At 39.8% G+C, this 20,395-nt stretch overlaps 1 protein-coding gene across 2 annotated transcripts in view; it reads left to right on the forward strand.

Moving 5' to 3' along the window:
* Positions 1 to 20,395, forward strand: part of TUBGCP3 (tubulin gamma complex component 3) — a 130,801-nt gene that overhangs the window by 81,506 nt on the left and 28,900 nt on the right. For both annotated transcript variants that reach the window (XM_075918510.2, XM_075918547.2), the window contains 7 exons: positions 2,358 to 2,490; positions 4,797 to 4,963; positions 8,907 to 9,017; positions 9,324 to 9,432; positions 13,750 to 13,939; positions 15,278 to 15,413; positions 16,936 to 17,004. In XM_075918510.2, the coding sequence (XP_075774625.1) occupies positions 2,358 to 2,490; positions 4,797 to 4,963; positions 8,907 to 9,017; positions 9,324 to 9,432; positions 13,750 to 13,939; positions 15,278 to 15,413; positions 16,936 to 17,004 (915 nt within the window). The remainder of the gene's footprint in view (positions 1 to 2,357; positions 2,491 to 4,796; positions 4,964 to 8,906; positions 9,018 to 9,323; positions 9,433 to 13,749; positions 13,940 to 15,277; positions 15,414 to 16,935; positions 17,005 to 20,395) is intronic.

A 20,395-nucleotide genomic window follows, 5' to 3' on the forward strand; every position in this document is an offset into this window, starting at 1 on the left:
CTTATTCTTACTTAGAGAATGTCCAGACAGATTCACTATGGTGAAGGTGACAAAAACAGTGAATGGTCTCTGGAAACGGTGTTTACCATTACTTCTGCCTTTGGAAAACACATGTTATAGACTTTGGCCATCACTACTTTTCCTTGAGAGCAAGCATAGATCAGGAGTCTCTCACAGAATCATTCCTCCTGGATTGGTTCAAGGACTTTTTTCTAAGGATTCCCTCCAACGTCTCTCAGATCCCAGTTCCTACAAAAGATCCAGAGAGGCAGCATAGCAATTTTTCTGGCTGTACCAGTATAGTCATACAGCTCTTCTTGTATGCTGGCTTTCTGGTATACTCCCTCAAGAATTACCAATCAGCTTTCATCCAACACCAGACCTGATGTCTCAGACACTTCAGGTTATTCTCTACCTTGTTCTAGAATTTGTTATTATTTGGCTACCAGGATGATAAACTCTTAACCAGCTCTGCCCTCTTTTGCTGTACAAGAATAAGAGTTTTTTTCCCCCAGTCTAGACTAGGGATGTAATAGTATAGTAGATTAACCAACTATCCAATAAGCAAACGCTTATATGCTATAGACTGCAAGCATTTCCCTCCCTCCGTCCCTTCCCCTCCCACAGACAAGGGCTGTTGCCTGTCACTCTGTGCTGCTGCCTCTGAAACAGAGGCAGCAGCACAGGTTGGCAACTGGTCCGTGAGGGGAGCTGGTTTGTAAACTGGTTCTCATCATGGACCAGCTCCCACCTGGCACCACGTGGAGTGACAGGGGACTCCTTTGGAGTGGGGCAGGAGTGCACTGGCTGCCAGCCCCACCCCCAGGGATTATAGAATAGTCGACTAACCAATAAGAATTCATGAGGTTACTCGACTATTCAGTCAACTGATATTTATCATTCCTAGTCTAGACCCTTGCCATTCCCAAGGGCTAGGGTCAGAGATGAAAGTTTCTCCACTTGGGTGAGTATAGTGCTACAGTGGTTGTTCCAGAGTCCCGTGCTCCCTTGTATGTATTACTTCTGCCACCTCCAGGAATTAGTCCTATCCCTGAAAGACTATTTAGCTGCAATTTTGGCATAGCATCTTTACAAGTGTTAATGCGTTCTCCATTTTACAGCCATGAATTTTTTCTTGTGTTTGTGTACGGTCAAGCTAATGTTCTGTTACTAAAAGGCGTTGACGCCTATCCACATGATACAACTGTTTGTGTATATGTTGTGAGCAGATGTTCTTTGGGATGATTTGCAGAGCAGCCACTTAGATTTCAGTTCACACCTTCATTAATTGTTCATTGAATCTGAAGTAAAATCTTTTCAAAAGCACTGAAGTTCATTTCCAGAAGTGATTTAGTCTCTTAGGGTATGTCTACACTACCCCGCTAGTTCGAACTAGCGGGGTAATGTATGCATACCGAACTTGCTAATGAAGCCCGGGATTTGAATTTCCCGGGCTTCATTAGCATAAAGCCGGCGCCGCCATTTTTAAAAGCCGGCTAGTGCGAACCCCGTGCCGCACGGCTACACGCGGCACGGGCTAGATAGCTCGAACTACGTAGCCATTCCGTGGAACAGAGTGGAACGAGGAGTACAGATAGTTCAGAATGGCTACGTAGTTCGAGCTATCTAGCCCGTGCCGCGTGTAGCCGCGCGGCACGGGGTTCGCACTAGCCGGCTTTTAAAAATGGCGGCGCCGGCTTTATGCTAATGAAGCCCGGGAAATTCAAATCCCGGGCTTCATTAGCAAGTTCGGTATGCATACATTACCCCGCTAGTTCGAACTTGCGGGGTAGTGTAGACATACCCTTATATATTAGTAGTACTTCATCTTTGAACTTTGTAGTTAACTTATTTGCTTTGTTCTGATGACATTTGGAAGAATTAAAATCAAACTTGTGATCATGGTTGAAAGTTCATTACTCATTCTGTTGCTCTGTTTCCTTTTTTTTTTTTATGTTTTGTTTTTCTTTCCAGTTACTCTCTGATCACCACCTGTTATTTTTCAGCATTACTATTTTTTCTGTTGCTGCTTTTGTAACTATCTATCCATGAAGCTGTCTAATACTTCTTTTACACAATGTGACATGTATGCCTTCCCTGCTTCTTTCTTCTGTCAGAGCCACTATTTTAACATTTGATGTGTGCTGTCACCTACACTTGATTCTTGGTTTCTTCTCATGTCAGTATGTAAAGTTTCATCCTAAGTATTTTACAGTAAAATGCTGTTTTGTTGATTGAGTAGAGATAAAAAATCTGAGCAAAGATAATTTCGGAACAAAAATATTTAGCATATCTGTATGCTGCCAGTACTTCTGTGCTGTGTTTTGACTGTGTCCCTGTGTTTTTAATTTGATCAGTTGCAACTTGAAGATGATCAGGGTGTAAATTTGGGACTTGAGAGCAGTTTAACACTTCGTCGTCTTCTAGTGTGGACATATGATCCAAAAATAAGACTCAAGACACTTGCGGCACTTGTTGACCACTGTCAAGGTCTGTTATTTTTAAAATATATTTATTTTATTTTGTTTAAGTTTTGTAGCTTCAGGAGTGATTGTGCATGCCAACCATGGATGTCGGTTATATTAAGTTGTTAATATTTCAAATTTAATGAGTAGATTTCTGGTAATGTGACTGGTTGAAGAACAGGTAAAAATATTCATCTTTCTTTCAAATATGTCTGTAAGCAGTAGATCCACCAGGTTATCATAATATAAAATAGATAATTACACAACCATAATAATACACTCACACATTAATAAATTTACTAAAACATTTAAATGATTATATACTTTATTTATATCCTTTACTGTTATATTGAGGCCTGGGCTCGCTGTAGACATAAGCTGCTCCATAGGATGGCTGAGCAGCCTCTGTCCGCAGGGAGCTCAGGCTCCCTGCAGATAGAGGCTACTGCCACCCTGTGCTGCTGTCTCTGTGTCAGAGGTAGCAATGTGGGGCAGCAGGTAGGAGCCAGTCTGCACAGGACTGGCTTATGCCTACCATTCCGCACTGCTGTCTCTATCAGAGGCTACAGTGCAGGATGGCAGGGGCCTCTTGTGGCCCCTGGAGACCATTGAATAATCATGTAACCAATAAGATTTGGTGAAGTTACATGATTATTCAATTAGATAGCTAACATCTGTAATATAATTACACAAAGACCTACCCACTTTCAAAATGGCTGCCATCTCCCATTGCTGTCAGTGGGTCTGATATTCCTGGCACAGAGGTTATATAACGGGTGGGCAAAAGGGCCTCCTCGGGCCAGATCTGGCCCACTAAGCAGGTTGATCTGGGGCCCCATGCTCTTGGCAGGGCAGGAGGAGACGCCTCGTACTCCCCCGCCCCCAAGCCCTGATTGGCCTGGGGTCAGAAGGAGGTGCGTGCGAAGTCTCCTCCCACCGCCAGGGGCATGGGTGCCTAGGGGAAACTTCTGGAGGGAGGCAAAGACTTCATGTACTTCCCCACCCCCAGACCAATCATAGTCTGTGGGTGGGGAAGCAAGGAAGTATCCTGGCCCGCCTCTTCTGCTTTAGCCCCCACCCCTTCCACTTGAGGCCCCACCCCTTCCGATGCAGCCCAGGGCCACTTCAAAAATTTCTGAAGTAGCTCCTGGCAAAAAATTATTGCCCACTCCTGGTATATAGTCTTTCCTCAGGGCAGTTGGTTTTCACCCTCATTGGAAACATATGGCCTTTTTGAAGGAGTATCTTAATGGAAGAATGCATATTGCCTCCGTACCACGAGAACAGTGGGAAATGACACTCATTAAAGTTTCTCTGAGGAATTTTTTTTATGTAGCAGTCTGTTCTGAGAGAAATTTTACTGTTTTGACCAGGGCTCGCCAAACCGCGGTGAGCCCCGCTCGCCAGCCGCGCTGTCCGGCGATCTGCGCATGTGCAGATTGCCCGAACCCAGCTCTTGCCCGTGGCGAGTATATTTGTATTTGTCGAGCCCTGGTTATGACAGTAAAAAGAGTGACATTAATGCTAAATATTTTATTTCAAAAGTTACCCTTTTTTCACTAAAGCTTCTCAGACTGCAAGAGGAGGGGGGAAAACTGTTCATGGAAACATAGATAGTACTGGAGAGAGGGTCAGAACTGTGTGTGTGCGTGCCTGCACATGGGAATGTAGGGAGATGCCAGGGGCAAAGATGAATAATAGGTCAAGAAAGAGGAAATTAGAAATGTATAAATAACAGTGTAGATGGTGAGGAAGTACTTAAGTGAGTAATTAAAGACTCACTTGAACCATGTACTTGGGTATGTACCATTAATGGCTGTCTAATGCAAGTTGTACTGCGCTTATCTATGCTGTTATTTTTAGTATTAGTAGTGTCCTTACTGCCAGTCTTTTCCTGCTTTAGGTGCCCATTTCTTGCCATAATGAAATACTCCTGTAGCAGGCAGCTGCCAGAGCCTTTTGCTATTGTAGGAGAAAATCTCTGGCAGGAGGCAGGCAGCACAGAAAAGTTCTATGGCTTCCTGCTGCCAAGACTTTCCCTATACTTCTACTCTGCCAGAGCCTTCTACTTGTATGTAACACTGGGGTATGTGGCTATATTGCAGCTTGCTTTTCTCTACAACATGTAGGTACATATACCCTAACCACTGCATCGAGTGACATGTGTTATAAACATTTAGGCTATGTTTACATGATTTAAAATTGCTGGATAAGGTCAGAAATGGGCATAGTTAGTCATCAGGTCTCGAAGAAAGTGATTTTTTTGAAGTCTAAAGTACATAATCAGAACCTGCTTTCCTTCCTGCACTTGTCTACTTTTTTTCTCCTTAGGTAGAAAAGGTGGTGAACTAGCATCAGCTGTCCATGCCTACACTAAAACAGGAGATCCCTATATGAGGTCTCTGGTACAACACATTCTTGGCCTAGTGTCCCATCCTGTCTTGAATTTCCTTTACCGTTGGATTTATGATGGGGAACTGGAGGATACATACCATGAAGTAAGTTTATATGAAGTAATTAATAATATTGAGATTTTTCTAGTTCTTATTTGGGTAAAAATCAGTGAGATCGAACTGCGAGATTGAACTCACAATGAGCATAAGAATACTTCAGTTGCATAGAATTACTTTAAAGTATAAAATTGCCCATGCAATTTAGGGTATGTCTACACTGCCACCCTAGTTCGAACTAGGGTGGCTAATGTAGGCAATCGAAGTTGCAAATGAAGCCTGGGATTTAAATATCCCGGGCTTCATTTGCATCTTGCCGGGCACTGCCATTTTTAAATCCCCGCTAGTGCGGACTCCATGCGCGTGGCTATATGCGGCATGGAGTAGGTAGTTCGAATTAGGCTCTCTAATTCGAACTACCATTACTCCTCGTGGAACGAGGATTTTTTTATTTAAATAACATTTTTTTCTCTTAAAGCATTTTATTAAAAATCCAGTGTAAAGATTTATTCAAGATACATCATAGCTCAAAGATATCTCATCATGGAATAGGGATTACAAATTCTAATTCATTTAATGCTTAAGAAAAGTTTTGTAAATGAGTTCCAATAGTTTATGGATTAGGGACCCAATTTTATGGGGCACCAGAGGTTTTTTGTATAGATTATCTAGAAAGATTAACCTACCTATCCAATGGGACTTCGTGCTCAGTCTCTAGAACGTACATCAGAGATGCTTAGTTTTGCAGTCCTCACATTGTAGGATTTGTCTCCAGAGATAACATGCTTGATAACAGCAAAAATGTTTTTAGATAAATAAAGGTGAGAAATAACAGACCTCAAACCCATTGTCGCTCTACACATTTGTGTACACAGTCAGTCCCTTACCTCTCTCTAAAAGTGCAATATTTCAAAAAGTTCAGTAAATAGAAGCCAGTATTTTAAGTTTCTCCTTTTGACTTGGCTGACCTACCGGTAGTCAATTTAATTTTTGTTTAAAAATATTTCATTAACTTGATTTAAAAAAAAGTGAATGTTTAACTAAATTCAAAAATTTCATGTGCTTGTTTTGCTAAAATAGTATGTTTGTTGTTGAAGAAAAAAAATCCAGAATACGTAATGTTGTTGTTTCAGTTAAATAAAACAATTTAAATGTCTGTCTGGTGATGTCCTCCTAATACAGAATGGCAAGAAATCCTCCAAATATTAATGGTTAACCTGTGGAATTGGAGATATTTATGAAGTCATTGGGATGCTAACTATCTGCTTCAATTACCTTTGGTAAATGAAATAACCAAACAATCATTCACTTTCTGATATAGTTGTAAAACTAATCTGAAAAGTTTTCAAAATAAATCAGTTTAAAAATGTATAGTGTGCGCCTTCTAAAAGTGAAACCAACATCTATCTCTGAATTGTGAAGAATATGTATTAAGGTTATAACAACCAACAAGAAGAATGCACTTTTATGTAGAAAATCATGATGAAATCGAGTCTTCCTGACTGTGACTCAAATAATTATTTAAATCAATTTGATTTAAATCAAATCCACCTTGACATTGATCAAGATCTAATTCCATACCAGTTACTAAGATAGATCTAAATGTTGTCTGTAAAAATTAGCCCTTGTGGTTAGGATTAACCAACAAAGTAAATGCATTACTTTATACCTACTCTCTTGATTGAGAGGATTTTAAAATTACTAATTCTTGGGATAATGTGTTGTCTCGGTGTATCATAATACCATTAGCACCTTACACACGGCTCCTAGCCTCATTATATGAAAAATATTTTTAAAAAAATCTGAAGTTGTTTGGTATACAGTATATACATAGCCTGATTATTTTACTATAATTTCTTACCAGTTTTTGTAGTTGGTCTTTTGTAAATCCATCCCAAATACCACTTTACATTATGTCTAATCTGTCAGTTGTAATTGTGTCACAAAGTTAAAATAATAAAAAAAAAATCAGATTGTTAATTTTTAAAATAACTAGGCTGTTCTGATAAGCATAGATATAGCTGATCTGAACACACACACAGTCAGACTCAAAGTGTGTGGGGGAAATATTGCAGTCTTTCTGTGAAGCTGCATCCACACAAGAGGTCACTAAGGATGTGTCTAGACTACATCCCTCTTTCGACAGATTGCAAATGAAGCCGGGATTTGAATTTCCCGAGCTTCATTTGCATAACCGCGTCATTGCGCTCTTTCAAAAAAGCGCAATTTTGAAAGTGAAACCACAGTCTAGACGCGATTCTTTTGAAAATAGCCTGTGAACCTCAAGCCTTTTTTGAAAGAGCGCCGTGACGTGATTACGCAAATGAAGCACTGGAAATTCAAATCCCAGCTTCATTTGCAATTTTGAAGTGTCTAGTTTACATCCTTCTGTGGAAAGAGGGATGTAGTCTAGACATACCCAAATAGATAGCCTATCCATTGCTGGACTTTTCACCCTGGCTCTTACCCGCTGGAATTCATTTACATCTGTGGGCAAGGCTGAATTAAGGCTGAGGCAGAGTAGGCATCTGTTTAGAATGCTGGGTCAGTGCTGTCACAGCATCAGAATCTATTTCATTTAAAAATATCTTCATAAACATTCATAGCTACAAAAAATGGCTTGAAAATGTGACTTGATTGTAAATGATGCAATGACTTCTGCTAAAATCTCCCAGGAGAGGAGTAGCAGCAACTACTAGATATAGGGAGAAAGCAATCTGACTGCTCTAGGGAAGGCCACTTTGATTATGTGGGGACTGGGCTTGGATATTGTCCTTACCTGTGAGTGAAAATCTGCCAATCAACCGAATACTAGAACCTTCATTAAAATGCCTCAGCCTTCTATGCATCATATCCTGTTTTTAATTAATTAAGCTATTGCTGTGTTGTCCCTTCAAAATCTAAGTAAACAAGAAAATACGTAAGTGTATGCTGTGTGTAAGGTTAGTCTGCATATAACATACTTAACACCAAACCCACAGAATAAGAAATTGTAAGTTAAGGCCTCTAATTATGCATGCCCTCTCCAGACCTCGGTACGTGCCTCTACACATCTCACTACAGACAATGCATCATAACTTTAATTCTGCTCTCCTGGGGATGAAAGTGTTGCTGCTCCTTTCTCAGACTCTGCATAATTACAGACAGATCAGATTTTCCTCACCTCACTATCTTGTCTGTACCCCTCTCACTCATATTTGAGGTAAAGGGTATTGGAAAGGCGGGAGGGGATTGGAAGAGCCTGCAAGTCTGCAACCTGGGCTGTTACCTTTGTTAAATTATTGTAAGTGTCTGCCCATTCCTGACTTTTTGTTCCCAATTAAACTCTTTTAGGATAGATTTCTAAGTCCTTGCTCAAAGAACGTAGGTGGGTAGAGAGTGCTCAGAAAGGGAGTTTTCTCCTATTGGCTTCATTCTTTGCGCTAGGGGCTGGGTAGGCAGAATGGCCCACGTGAGACACTGGATCTGACTCAGATACAGTCTATGCTATTTTTTTAGTCACCCATGACTAAAAAGATTCTGAGAGACCAGGAATGTGGTCCTTTTTGTCCCATGGAGGGCCCAGCTTCCCTGAACGATCCTTATCCTTCTCACAAGAAACTCAGGAGAAATAATGGGCTCGTTTTGATGGATTTAGCTGTGGTTCTTTTTATGTGGAAAAATGGTGCTGTCCCCCCAAAAACAATAATGTCAAAACACTGTCCGCACAACCATGAAAGTACCAAAATGCTTAAACAAAAATACAGTTTGACTTCTATGTAGTATGTACATGCACTGTTCAAGGTAACAACAAAACAAAATAAATCCACTTCCCAAAAAAGCCCAAAGACAATGACAACACCTACTTCACATGGGACTGTAAATAAACGTGTATATGTAATATGTGTCCAGTGAGAAGTGAAATACAAGAGTGGGTGAATATGTGTGAAATATAAACAGAGTTTACATGGAATTTATATCTAATGTATCTTTTATTTCTGTCAACCTGCAGTTTTTTGTAGCTTCAGATCCTACAGTTAAAGCTGACCGGTTGTGGCATGACAAGTACACTTTGAGAAAATCTATGATCCCTTCATTCATTACAATGGATCAGTCAAAAAAGGTATGGGCAAAATGATTGTTTTATTGTCCCTTTGCTGCTTTTTATGGCTGATAACATTAAGAACAGCTGGTATAAACTTAGCAGAATGTTCTGAACCTACCATGTTGTCTAGATTGTTACTTTGAGATGTAGGAAAAAACTTTGTATAATTGCTTTGAAGAAAGAGCACTAGTAAAAGCAAACGTGTGTGTGTGTGGGGGGGGGGGGGGTCTGTTTTCAGTGGTTGGGAGCAGAGAGGCAACAGCTTGCATCTCATTTTTATTGTTTATATAAAATAACTTCAAAAAGTTATTCTCTTGTGTCTAGGTTCTTCTAATAGGAAAATCCATAAACTTCTTACATCAGGTTTGTCATGACCAAACACCATCTACAAAGATGATAGCTGTGGCAAAGTCTGCAGAATCACCAAAAGATGGTATGATAAAAAACTGATAACCTAATTGTACCTTTCAATTTTAGATCTGTTGTCATTACTCTTAAACAGTATATGATTTTTAAACCAGGAGTCTTAAACTCCCGGCCATGAGTCATCCCAGACCAGGAGTCCAATAGCTGAATGCGGGTCCTGCTGCCACATAGGGTGTGTGTGGGGGGGGTAATCCCCAAAGCCAGGCCTCCCCGGTAATCCCCAAAGCCACCTATCCTCAGGAATGAGGTGCCATGGAGGGAAGCGGAAGGGGCAGGTCTTGGGGAATAGGAATGAACAATCTTTCCTCCTCTACACGCGGCCCAGCCTACTGGGACTCTCAGGTTGGATTGAGCAACTGTTCTGGCCCAGGATCACCCATGGGCCAGGAGTTCGAGACCCTTCCTTTAAACTATTTTAAAGTGACTTTTTGGGGATGGGGTAGATGGGACCAAGAAGGAGAATTAAAAAAAAAATCATATATATTCTATAAGTACCTGTACTAAGTCATTCTACAAAAGATGTCTCAGTGAGACGTAAATATGTTATTTCCCTCTTTAGTCCTGTAGTATTGTAGCTGCACTTTCCCCTTGCTCCCTGATAAAGGGGAACAACCAGCAATATTTCTGTATGGATCTGGGGGAGGGGGAGCTTCAGTCCCACCTGCCTGATGATTGTGTCTTTTTTTTTCCTGTATGGTTTTATGAGTAGCAATGCCATTCCAGGCACATCCCGTTTTCCTGGCACAACCAAACCCTTACGTTGCTTTAAGATATAAGAGAAAGGTGTTTACTGAATTAGGTGGTCCTAGCTCTTACTGTTTAGGCGTTCTTGAACAGAAAGACACAGGGAGACGCACAAACTCTCTGGGCCCCTGCTGCTCTTCTGGGGGTCGCCAGGCTCCTCTCCCAGCTGTGCTTCCGGCTCTAGCCCCAGCCCTGTTTGCCACGCTCCCTGGTGCTGTTGCTGGCCTCGGCCCTGGCCTCATCTGCTAGTCATGCTCTCTGGCTTCTAGCCCTACTGGCCCATGCTTCCCAGCCTTGCCATCAGCCCTGGCCTGGCCATCTGCCGCTGGCTGCACACCCCGGCCTGGACATCTCTCCATGTCTGAGCCAACAACATTCGTGGTCCTACCTGTAGTGTAGATTGCTACAGAGTTAGTCAGGAGGCAGTGTATTTAAGGAGATAATTCCTTCAAGATAGTATAGTGAAATTTTAAAGTAACTATCAAACCAGAAATATTCTCCCCATTCCAGTCCTCCTCTCCCTTTTTAAATGTAAAATAAACTGAAAAAATGTTGTATTGGTGGGGAACACAAAAGAGTAAAATAACACCCATTTATTTAATTGGTATTTCAAGTAATATATTCTTTCCTTTATTACCTTTTTACACCCAAACTGACAAAATTTGGAGATGATGAAAAATGACCAGGTCACTAACATCAGATAATGTAGATTATTTCCTACAATATACTTTCTAGTGCTTTTTGTCTAGTTGAACTTTAAATGTAACAATCCTTTTCCTTTGGATAATCTCATTCGAACATAAAGAAATTTTTACTCATTCGCTCTGTAGAAATGTTTAATGTTTTGTTGCCGTGTTCCCTTTCTTAATTTTGTTCACCTACTTCTAGCTGGAGTCCTTTCCATAAGCCTAAATATTTCTTCTCCATTTATTCTTAAAATACCTATAGACTGTTCTATCTTCACCACACATACATTTTTGTCATGTAATCTATCTATCCATATTTATTTCTTAAACTTCTTTGTACATGTAATCTAGTCTTCTGGTAATGTTTGTTGTTTCTCACTGAATTTCATTAGTGTCAATAGTAATATGTTATGAAGACTATAAGTACAATATTCCAGGTACAGTTGTACTAGAGCAGGGGTGGGCAATAATGTTTTGCCGGGGGCCACTTCAGAAATTTTTGAAGTGGCCCTAGACCTCAAGTGCAAGGGGTGGGATGGGATATTTCAGGGTTCATGATTGATCTGGGGGTGAGAGAATTCCTCTCCCCCTCCCCCCCCCCGGCTCCCCTTAGGTGCCCATGCCCCTGGCATGGGAAGAGACTTCCCGCACTCCCCGGCCGTCCCCCCAGGCCAGTTAGGGCCTGGGGGCAGGGGAGCGTGTGAAGCCTGCTCCCACTCCTCCAGGAGCATGTGGTGCTTCTAAGCACTGCACACTGCTCGCAGGGTGGGGACAGGGCGTAGGAAATTTTGTGCGCTCCCCCAGGCCCTGATTGGCCTGAGGACAGGTGACCATGCAAAGCCTCTTCCCACCCTGCCAGGAGCACCTGGCACTTCTAAATGCCGAGTGCTCCCGGCAGAAACTTTGTGCACTTCCCCCTGTCCCTAGGCCCTAATTGGCCTGGGGGCAGGGGAGCCACAGGGCCTTCACAAGCTAGATCAGTGTTTCTTAAACTTTTTATGACTGAGGAACACCAAACAATAATTTTTTTTTTTATGGGAAACACCCAGAGGCTTCGGCCTTGAAGGGCTGCCATTTTGAATTCTGTTCTCTACGTGGCACACCTCCAACTGCCTTTAAGAACTTTCAGAAACACTGGGCTAGATGCACCCGCGGAGGCCCTTTTGCCTACCTCTGTACTAGAGCGATATACAGGTGAACTATTTTATCCTTATTAATTGATGTGATTCCATTTCAGTTTTGAAGCGCATGTGTTTTGGTCATTCCTTCATCCCTCTCTGCCCCACCACTGAAAACTCACAAGTTTAATTTGGTGCTCTCACAAAAAGTTATTTTTCTAACTTTTATTGTGAGTCTTGTGATATTTAGTGTTGTTCCTAAAGTCCCAGATCCTGGAATCATTTGATTACATGAGACTCTCGGCTTTCATTTTAAAACTGTAATTTTGTAGCCTGGACGGCTATAGAGAAAAGCTGGGATGTGAATTTTAAAACTTAAGTTACCAGAAGGCATATAAACTACCATACATTTACTATTTTCTAAAAATCTCACAGCTTCTAAGTCAGTCTTATGACTTACTAGCCTGACACTTGCTTTTTGCATGTTTATGATTGGTAATACTGAATTTACTTTCCACTCACACTTAAGTTGCTTGTAATGCTGGAGCTTCCAAGGTTTCTCCCTCCTGGTATGTATCTATTTCAGCGATTTCCCCCAGGAATATCATTTCTTGGTTGCTTGCATTTTCTCCTGCTTTTAAATTTTACTGTTACATTTCTGCCACTGTTTCTAAACTCTGTCCCATAGTACAATTTCTTTCGTCTGACTAGTGATTCATCTCTAAGTAGAATGTCAGGATTACAATTAACTCTTGAAAATTTAATTTGCATTATTAAACAAGAACTCTCTCCACTTTTTAAATACTTGTTTTATTTAAAACCATCACCGCACATTTCCTCTTATCCCTTTTTGCATAAACATTCTATCCGTAAATTCAGTTGGACGGTTGTAGAATAGTGTGTAATCCTGAATACGGCAATATCATAGCAAATGGATAAAATAGACGGCTGCTTGCTGTAAAAGTGATAAAATAATATTCTTAATTTGAAATTCAATATTGACAATCTTGGCTTAATGTTGGCTGTAATACGCCAGGGCTAGAGAACTGTGGGAGAGAGCTAGAAGGGAGATATGAGCCCTAGGCTCATTAGGGCGTGGTTCTCTGTAAACTAGAGAAGGCTACTATAGGCTAATTGAAGCACCTGTTGCCAATTAAGGCTTAGTCAGGAATCTAATAACCTCCCCTACCCTCCTACCCCCGCCCCCTTCAGGCAGATAGGATGGAGTGAGGAAGAAGAGGGGGTCAAATTTGGAGGTGTGTTGCTCAGATTTGAGAGACCAGAGAATTGGATGAAGGAGGCTGTGTCCCAGCAAAGCAAGGAGACTCCTTCCCCCAGGATCTAGGACTGAGTGTAACCCTACCTAAGTGGGGGAGAGGGGGGAGGGAGGAGGATAAGTAACCTGCAGGAATTGAGAGGGTCTGGAGCTTAGACCTAGATCCCTTCCCTGCTTCCCTTCTCTACCACCTTTCTGATCCTCTATCGGGGCCGTTGGAGCCTCAAGAGCTGGGGCAGTGGGTGTTGTCGTAGCCCTCTGCCAAGAAAAACATGGGACCCATCATACAAACATTGAACATTTTTTATGACTAAAATTAATGTACAGATTACTCCAGACCTGCTTCAGATTTTCATGAATAGGCCAGTTCCGTAATAGCAAATTAGAATCTGTGGCAATGGTAATATAAATATAAAGGTATCACTTATTATTTTCATCTTCAGTGTTTGTTGGTATTTTAAACATGTATTAACCATTATTTTCTTTTTTTGTTTTTGTAGCTGCTGACTTGTTCATAGATTTGGAAAATGCATTTCAGGGAAAAATTGATGCAGCTTACTTTGAGACCAGCAAATACTTGTTGGATGTTCTCAATAAAAAATACAATTTACTGGAGCACATGCAGGCTATGAGGCGCTACTTACTTCTTGGTCAAGGAGATTTTATAAGACACTTAATGGACTTGCTCAAGTAAGACGACATGCAGTATAATTATAATGCATTTCTAATATTTGCAAATGTACAATAGATCACTTTCTAAAAAATTTTTTAAATGCAGCTAATATTTTATTATAATGGGTATGTAAAGATTCTTAGATTCAACAAATATCAGACTCTTTTTTTCCTTTTGATATTAGTTGAAATTTGGTTTCTCCTGTAAGTAGTGAGTATGAAAGAATTCCCAGATCGTTGAAAGCTGAATTACTGTTACTCTCATCCTCTTGGCTGCTTGCATTTCCAATACCTGTTATTTATAAATTCTGTCTCACTTTCTAGTTCTCTTAAAACACCGATCATGAGCACTGCTCAAACACAACATTTCTACATCTTTTTAGCTACATCTTTAAGTCTTTGATTTTTTTCCCCCAAAAAATGTTTAAAGTGTGTAGTTAAGACCGATGATTAGAGCTTCATTGGCAGTTCACAATTTAACTTTTGGCACCCTCAACTACAACCATAAGTGCCCAGATGAGTTTGTAAGAAGCATACTTGCACAGTTTTATTTTAGTTGGTGGTCATGTTGCTGAATTTCATACGTAAAAGGAAAAAATCCATAAGCATCTCTTCTTTTCCCACAAAACAGTTTGTGTATTGCAGAGCTTCCATTAGCTTGGTAAACATCAAAAACAACTTTGGCCAACAACATTGATGAAATGTGTCTGCACTTTTTCAGAAAACAAATAATGTGCAGCAAAAACCCCTAGAGATGTAATATTGATTCTATATGCCATTTGACGCATAAGTAGTGGGGAACTTTTTAGTGCAGAAAAACAGCCACTTGATATAGAACTTTAAAAAGTTTCCATTAAATTGAGGATTATGTCTAATTTTTAAAGTTTTACATCAAGAAGTGTTTTTTTCCTACCAGAAAGTTTCATCAGCCAGCCCTAAGTACTTAAGATTCTTATGTACAAAATTCTCATAACCATTAACTAAAATTAGTGACTTGCTGGTTCTAGCTGCTGTATTAATGAAGTACAAATAAACAGTAGTTCGTTCTGATTTTAAATGTGACTAAAATTATAGAACAATTTTGTGTTAGATACCAATCTAATCTTTAAAATTGAATCAAATAGTAATAAATCTCTTACTAAACATTGATGTTTGTGATATATAGACAAATTACTTAAAATCTCTCAATGTTGTTTAATATCTCATTTCTCAGTCATTCAGGTAGTGAATGTAAACAGTTGTCCTTAATTTTGAAAATGCATTTTGGAGAATGTTTAAGTGTTGTGTAAACTCAATGCAGTTGCTACTGTACAATATCATAAACTGTATATAATGACTTTATTTTATGACCTCCAGGCCAGAGCTTGCCCGACCAGCTACCACTTTGTATCAGCATAATCTGACGGGAATCCTTGAAACAGCTGTCAGGGCAACTAATGCACAGTTTGATAATCCTGAGATCCTCAAACGTTTGGATGTTAGACTTCTGGAGGTACTCTTGGTCATTTCATCTTCTGACATAAAAGTTATTTTCTGGTATCAAGATCTGAAATTAGCTTTTGGATCAGATGAACATCTGATCTCTATTTGTGCTGAACCATACTCTTCTGTCCAGTATGGGGGCACGTCTAAACTACGTTTTTATTTTGAAAGAAGATATGCAATTTCTGCAGGAATTTGGAAATCTTTTGATCGTGTTTTAGAAAGAGGATCTTTTGAAAGTGAAAGTAGTCTGGACCCGTTTTTTTCAGGAAAAAAACCCTTTTTTGAAAAATCATGTAAATCTTTTTTTTTCCCCCAAAAAAATAGCGTGTCCAGACTACTTTCACATTCGAAAGATCCTCTTTCAAAAATGCGATTAGAAGAAGATTTGCAAATTCCCGTGGAATATGCATATCCTCTTTCAAAAAATCTTTGTAGTTTACACGTAGCCTTTGTATTACTCAGCACAATAGCACAAATTTACCTTACCTGCTGGAGATTCCCAGTAGAGAATTCCGTCTTCTCACTCTAAATTGAGTGGATCTTTGGTGTAAAGTTGGTGGGCCTCCTGCTGTGCCAGCTCTTCCCTCTTGTCTCCTTTCCACCCTCAAATGTAACACTAGCTCTACTGAGTTTGATCATCTGCTTTTATAAGGTCCCTTACTCTAGCAGTATGAGAGAGTAGGGAGAGTCCTGCTGTAATTTATACAGGGGCTAGTGGTCGAGAAACGGGGGGCTCAAATTAACTGATTGGTCACCACTCTGAGAATTGGGGGGATCAGAGTCTTTGTGACACCAGTGGTACAGAATCATGAAGAAAATGAATAGTGAATATTTTCTGAGTCAGCCTTGCAAGAGAGAGACTTCTGTAAATTATGGGAGTTTCGTGAGGGAATGTGATGCTTAGCCTGGGCCTGCTATGGACAGGGGCTGCTCCAGCTGGACTAGAGAGTCTACCATCCATGGCAGGCCCCCACCAGTTAACCATAACAGGTAAGCATCACCCAGAAAGCATTAACCATTCACATCCCTAGTCTAAAATGTGATTTTTCTCATCAAATGGAAGGGGAGGACTGTGATAGCAGGGAAAGTTACACTTCTGAATTACCACAGGGGAGCAGCAAGCCCTGGGAATAGTTATACTTCCCAGTGACCATGGGGAGCAGCCACTAGCCAGCCAGTGTGGCCTACTCTGGCCTGGTCCGGTCCTTGCCCCTGTCTTCAGCACCCTCCCATAATTCCCAACTGTACTCCTGCACCCCCACACCTTGCCCTGAGCCCTTCCTCACTCACGATCCCAGACTCCTGCACCTCCCACATCACCAGCCCCTTGCGCTGAAGGATTTGAGCAATGCAGGTAAATCTTCTAAATAATATTAATATAGATAAATAGAAGCCATTTTTGGTAAATGTAACTTCATTTTCATATTTCTTGGGAGAACGGTATACAAGACTTCAGCATTGTGCAGACATTGGTACATGACTAAATGTTGCCTTTTTTTTTTTTTTTTTTTTTTTTTTTTTAAATATAGGTATCTCCTGGTGACACTGGATGGGATGTCTTCAGTCTAGACTATCATGTGGATGGGCCAATTGCAACGGTAAGACTATATATTGTAGTTTGTCTGGGTTTCTCAGATAGCCACTTACATTGCTAATGCTTTGTTATTAAAATAGCCTTTTTATTCTAGAAATGGATGATTAAAGAGATTATTTGGCATATTAGATGCACCATTGTATTAACAGTTCAACCAAAATCTCAATTTCTCTAAATTATTAATGAGTGTTAAAATGCTACAGTTAAACATTCATTACTTAAAATAAATAATTCATTTGTTCCAGCAAAATTTTAGCAAGTACTTTATAAATGGATTGTTCATTTTCTGCCATTATTTTTAGACTGCAGCAACTAATTTGGGATAATTGTAAGAAACTGTAAAATGTATTTAGGGGAATTTATTTGTACTAGTATAAATTTGATACAGTATTCATTAAGACTGATGAGCTAATAGTTGCACTGTTGTTCAAAATGCTTTTATTGTATGTAAAGAATTTCAGTGTGTTTTTTAACAAGGTCTCAAAAAATACATCTCCAGGCCTTGCATTCCCCATCCTTTGGGGCAGATTTTTTTTTTTGGTAATGACTCAGCCATATAAATTTGTTTCTTTATACTTAAGCCACCCCCACTAATCTAATTTTGACCATTTGACATTATCATTTGAGCATACATAGTGCAATCCTCAATTGTAGTGAAATAAATTTCAGCAATAATATAGATACTTTCTGTGCATCAGTTATTTGATAAGTACAAGTTAGATTGTAATCAACTTTACTTTTGCAATTCATAGCAAACTTTTGATTACGCAACTTTTTACCTTTCAAATCACTAGTTAAAGGAAGATAGACAATTCAGCAAGTAATTAAGCAAATAGAACTTGCCTAATATTATACAGGTAATTGATTTAAACAAGACATAAAAATAATATTGTCTATTGTAAATTTAAATGCTGCTACTTAGGAAAAATTTCCCTGGAACTTTTTTCTGGATGGCTTAGATACTTTTGATTAGGTACATTGCTATCCATCCCCCATGAATCAATCGGAATGCAGGCTCCTCCACAAATGCACTATAGTCTGTATATCTGCAACTCTTAGGCTATTCCAGAACTATTTTTGAGTAAAGGAGGAAAATTGGTTCTGAGGGATTTGAGGTATACAGCTATCCACTAGGAATTAGGTTTGGTGAAGGGCTGTGCATCACTGCTGATTGCTTGAGGACATGAGGTGAAACTAAGAGATTTTTAGGAACCAGTGTAGGAAAAATTAACATCTTTTTATGAAGGATTAAAGTCTCAGTGGATCCTTGTTTGGTTTTTTTACTAAGCACTTTGAAGAAAATGAAATACCACTTCATTTTTAACTTACAGGGAAGCCATCAGGCCTTTGTTTGGGAGACCTTGAAGGTCACATTTGAAGAGGAATATTAAAACTCCATGTGCACAACAAAAGGTCTAACTTCAAAGAAATCCTGAGCACTTATAGGAGAGTGCCGGGCACCCTCTACACTGTTACCTCATTGGGAATTGAAAGATGCTCAAAACCTTCTAAAAATAAGCAGTGCTTTCTGTTCTGACAAGGTCTCAAGTGTTTATAATTGGAATAGTTACAGACCCGTAACTAAAATGGAGTTTTATGGTCCTGCTATAAATTGAAAATAAGCACATACATAGAAGTATTAGAATTTTGTAAAGTAATGTAACTTACTACCGTACAGTAATTTGTAAATCTCATGTATAGAAATATACATAACATTTTATTCATTTATTTCTTATTCTAATCAAGTCAAAAATACAATAATAGTGTTGATTTTTATATATAGCTTACTGTTGCAAATGTAAATATGTCCACTGTAGGTTTACTCTGGAGTAAATGCAAATGCTGCATTTCTGCAGTCCAGAGTGTTGCATTAGTACTTGGAAGCTTTAAGTTGCTGTTTCAGTTAACAATAGGAAAATACATTAGAGAAGCTCTGTGTGTAGCTTGGCAGTGTATTAGAAAATATATATGTAGTTCGTTGAATCTCTGAACATATAAGACTTTTATTCTTAATGGACTACAGTTCAACTGTGGGTGCATGTGTGTGAGCGAAAAAACCACTGAGATTGAGCAAAAAGAATAGTTTAGTACTCCAATATCCATCAATCAACCCAGACAGTTGGTACAGATTGTAATATCAGTACATGGAGATTTGGGGGGAAGCAAAGTTATTATGAAATATCTCTATGTATAAAGAGGGTTTCTGTCTAGTCCTGCTTAATTGTCTTCCTGTCTCCAGCAGGTAGACAAAACCAAGCAAGAGAACTTGTCTTGGAAATTTGGGCCCTGATTTTCTAAATGGCATGTGCACTATTACTAGTATTGCACGTTCTGTTGTGGTAAAGAGATACAGAATTTGAGCAGAGTGGAGGTCAAGAGGGAAGGTTAGTGTCTGTGAGGTAATGACATAGGGATGATGATAGGGGAAGCTATCTTTGTAGTGGGTGAGATAATTAGAGTCTTTGTTTAGACCCATACATAAAGTGTCAAATTTAAGCATGAATGACAATTCTGAAGCTTCTCATTGAAGTCTGGAGTTAAAGTCTCTCTGAAGCAATATGCATGTTTTAAGGTCATTGAGGGAATGGTCAGTCTGGCTGAAATGGCAAGCAGCAGCTTTCTCTGTGTGAGAGTGTCTTATGTCTGTTTTGTGTGCATTGATTCTTTGGCGAAGTGTCTGAGAAGTTTGTCCAATGTACATAGCAGACGGACACTTTAGGCACATGATGGCATAAATTATATTTCTGGATGAACAGGAATATGTGTTCTCGATCTTGTAATAGGCATGGTTAGGTCCAATAATGGTGTCAGCAGAGTAAATATGTGGACAAAGCTGGCACTGGGGTTTGTTGCAAGGGAAAGTTCTAGGGTTGGTATTAGTGTGGTATGTCCTGTAGTTGTAGGCCCTGTAGGATCCTGCTTCATTGCTAATGAACACTCACAGAAATACCAGGCCTACACACCAGCCTGTTTGATTCAATTCAGGATTAACGCCTTGTATAATACCGCAAACTAAGCTATAGTGTAGTTTTCACTATAAATATCTTGACTATCCAAGATTCAAGAGATAGTGAGTAGGTGTTGTGGAAACAAGAGTTACATACGAAACAAAATCATAACAAGCTTTCTGGTGATGAAACTAACCTTCCTTAGGTTACCCTGTTATCTCACCCCAAATGTTCTTTGCAGTGTTTCAGCTAAGGCTGATTGTGATCCCATTTTCATGAATGTAATTGCACTGCCCAATTACTTTCCCTAGGTATAGAATAAAGGGGTGTGTTCCTTGACTTCTTATAGCCCCCAAAGTTCATTATGTGTACTCAGGATAACTCTCTGTGGTTTATACTGCCTCCCTGTTGATTTCATATCCCTCCATTGGTTTCATATGTAAATGA

The sequence above is a fragment of the Pelodiscus sinensis genome, chromosome 1 (assembly GCF_052426305.1).
Source record: "Pelodiscus sinensis isolate ZL-2025 chromosome 1, ASM5242630v1, whole genome shotgun sequence".
Taxonomy (NCBI): domain Eukaryota; kingdom Metazoa; phylum Chordata; order Testudines; family Trionychidae; genus Pelodiscus; species Pelodiscus sinensis.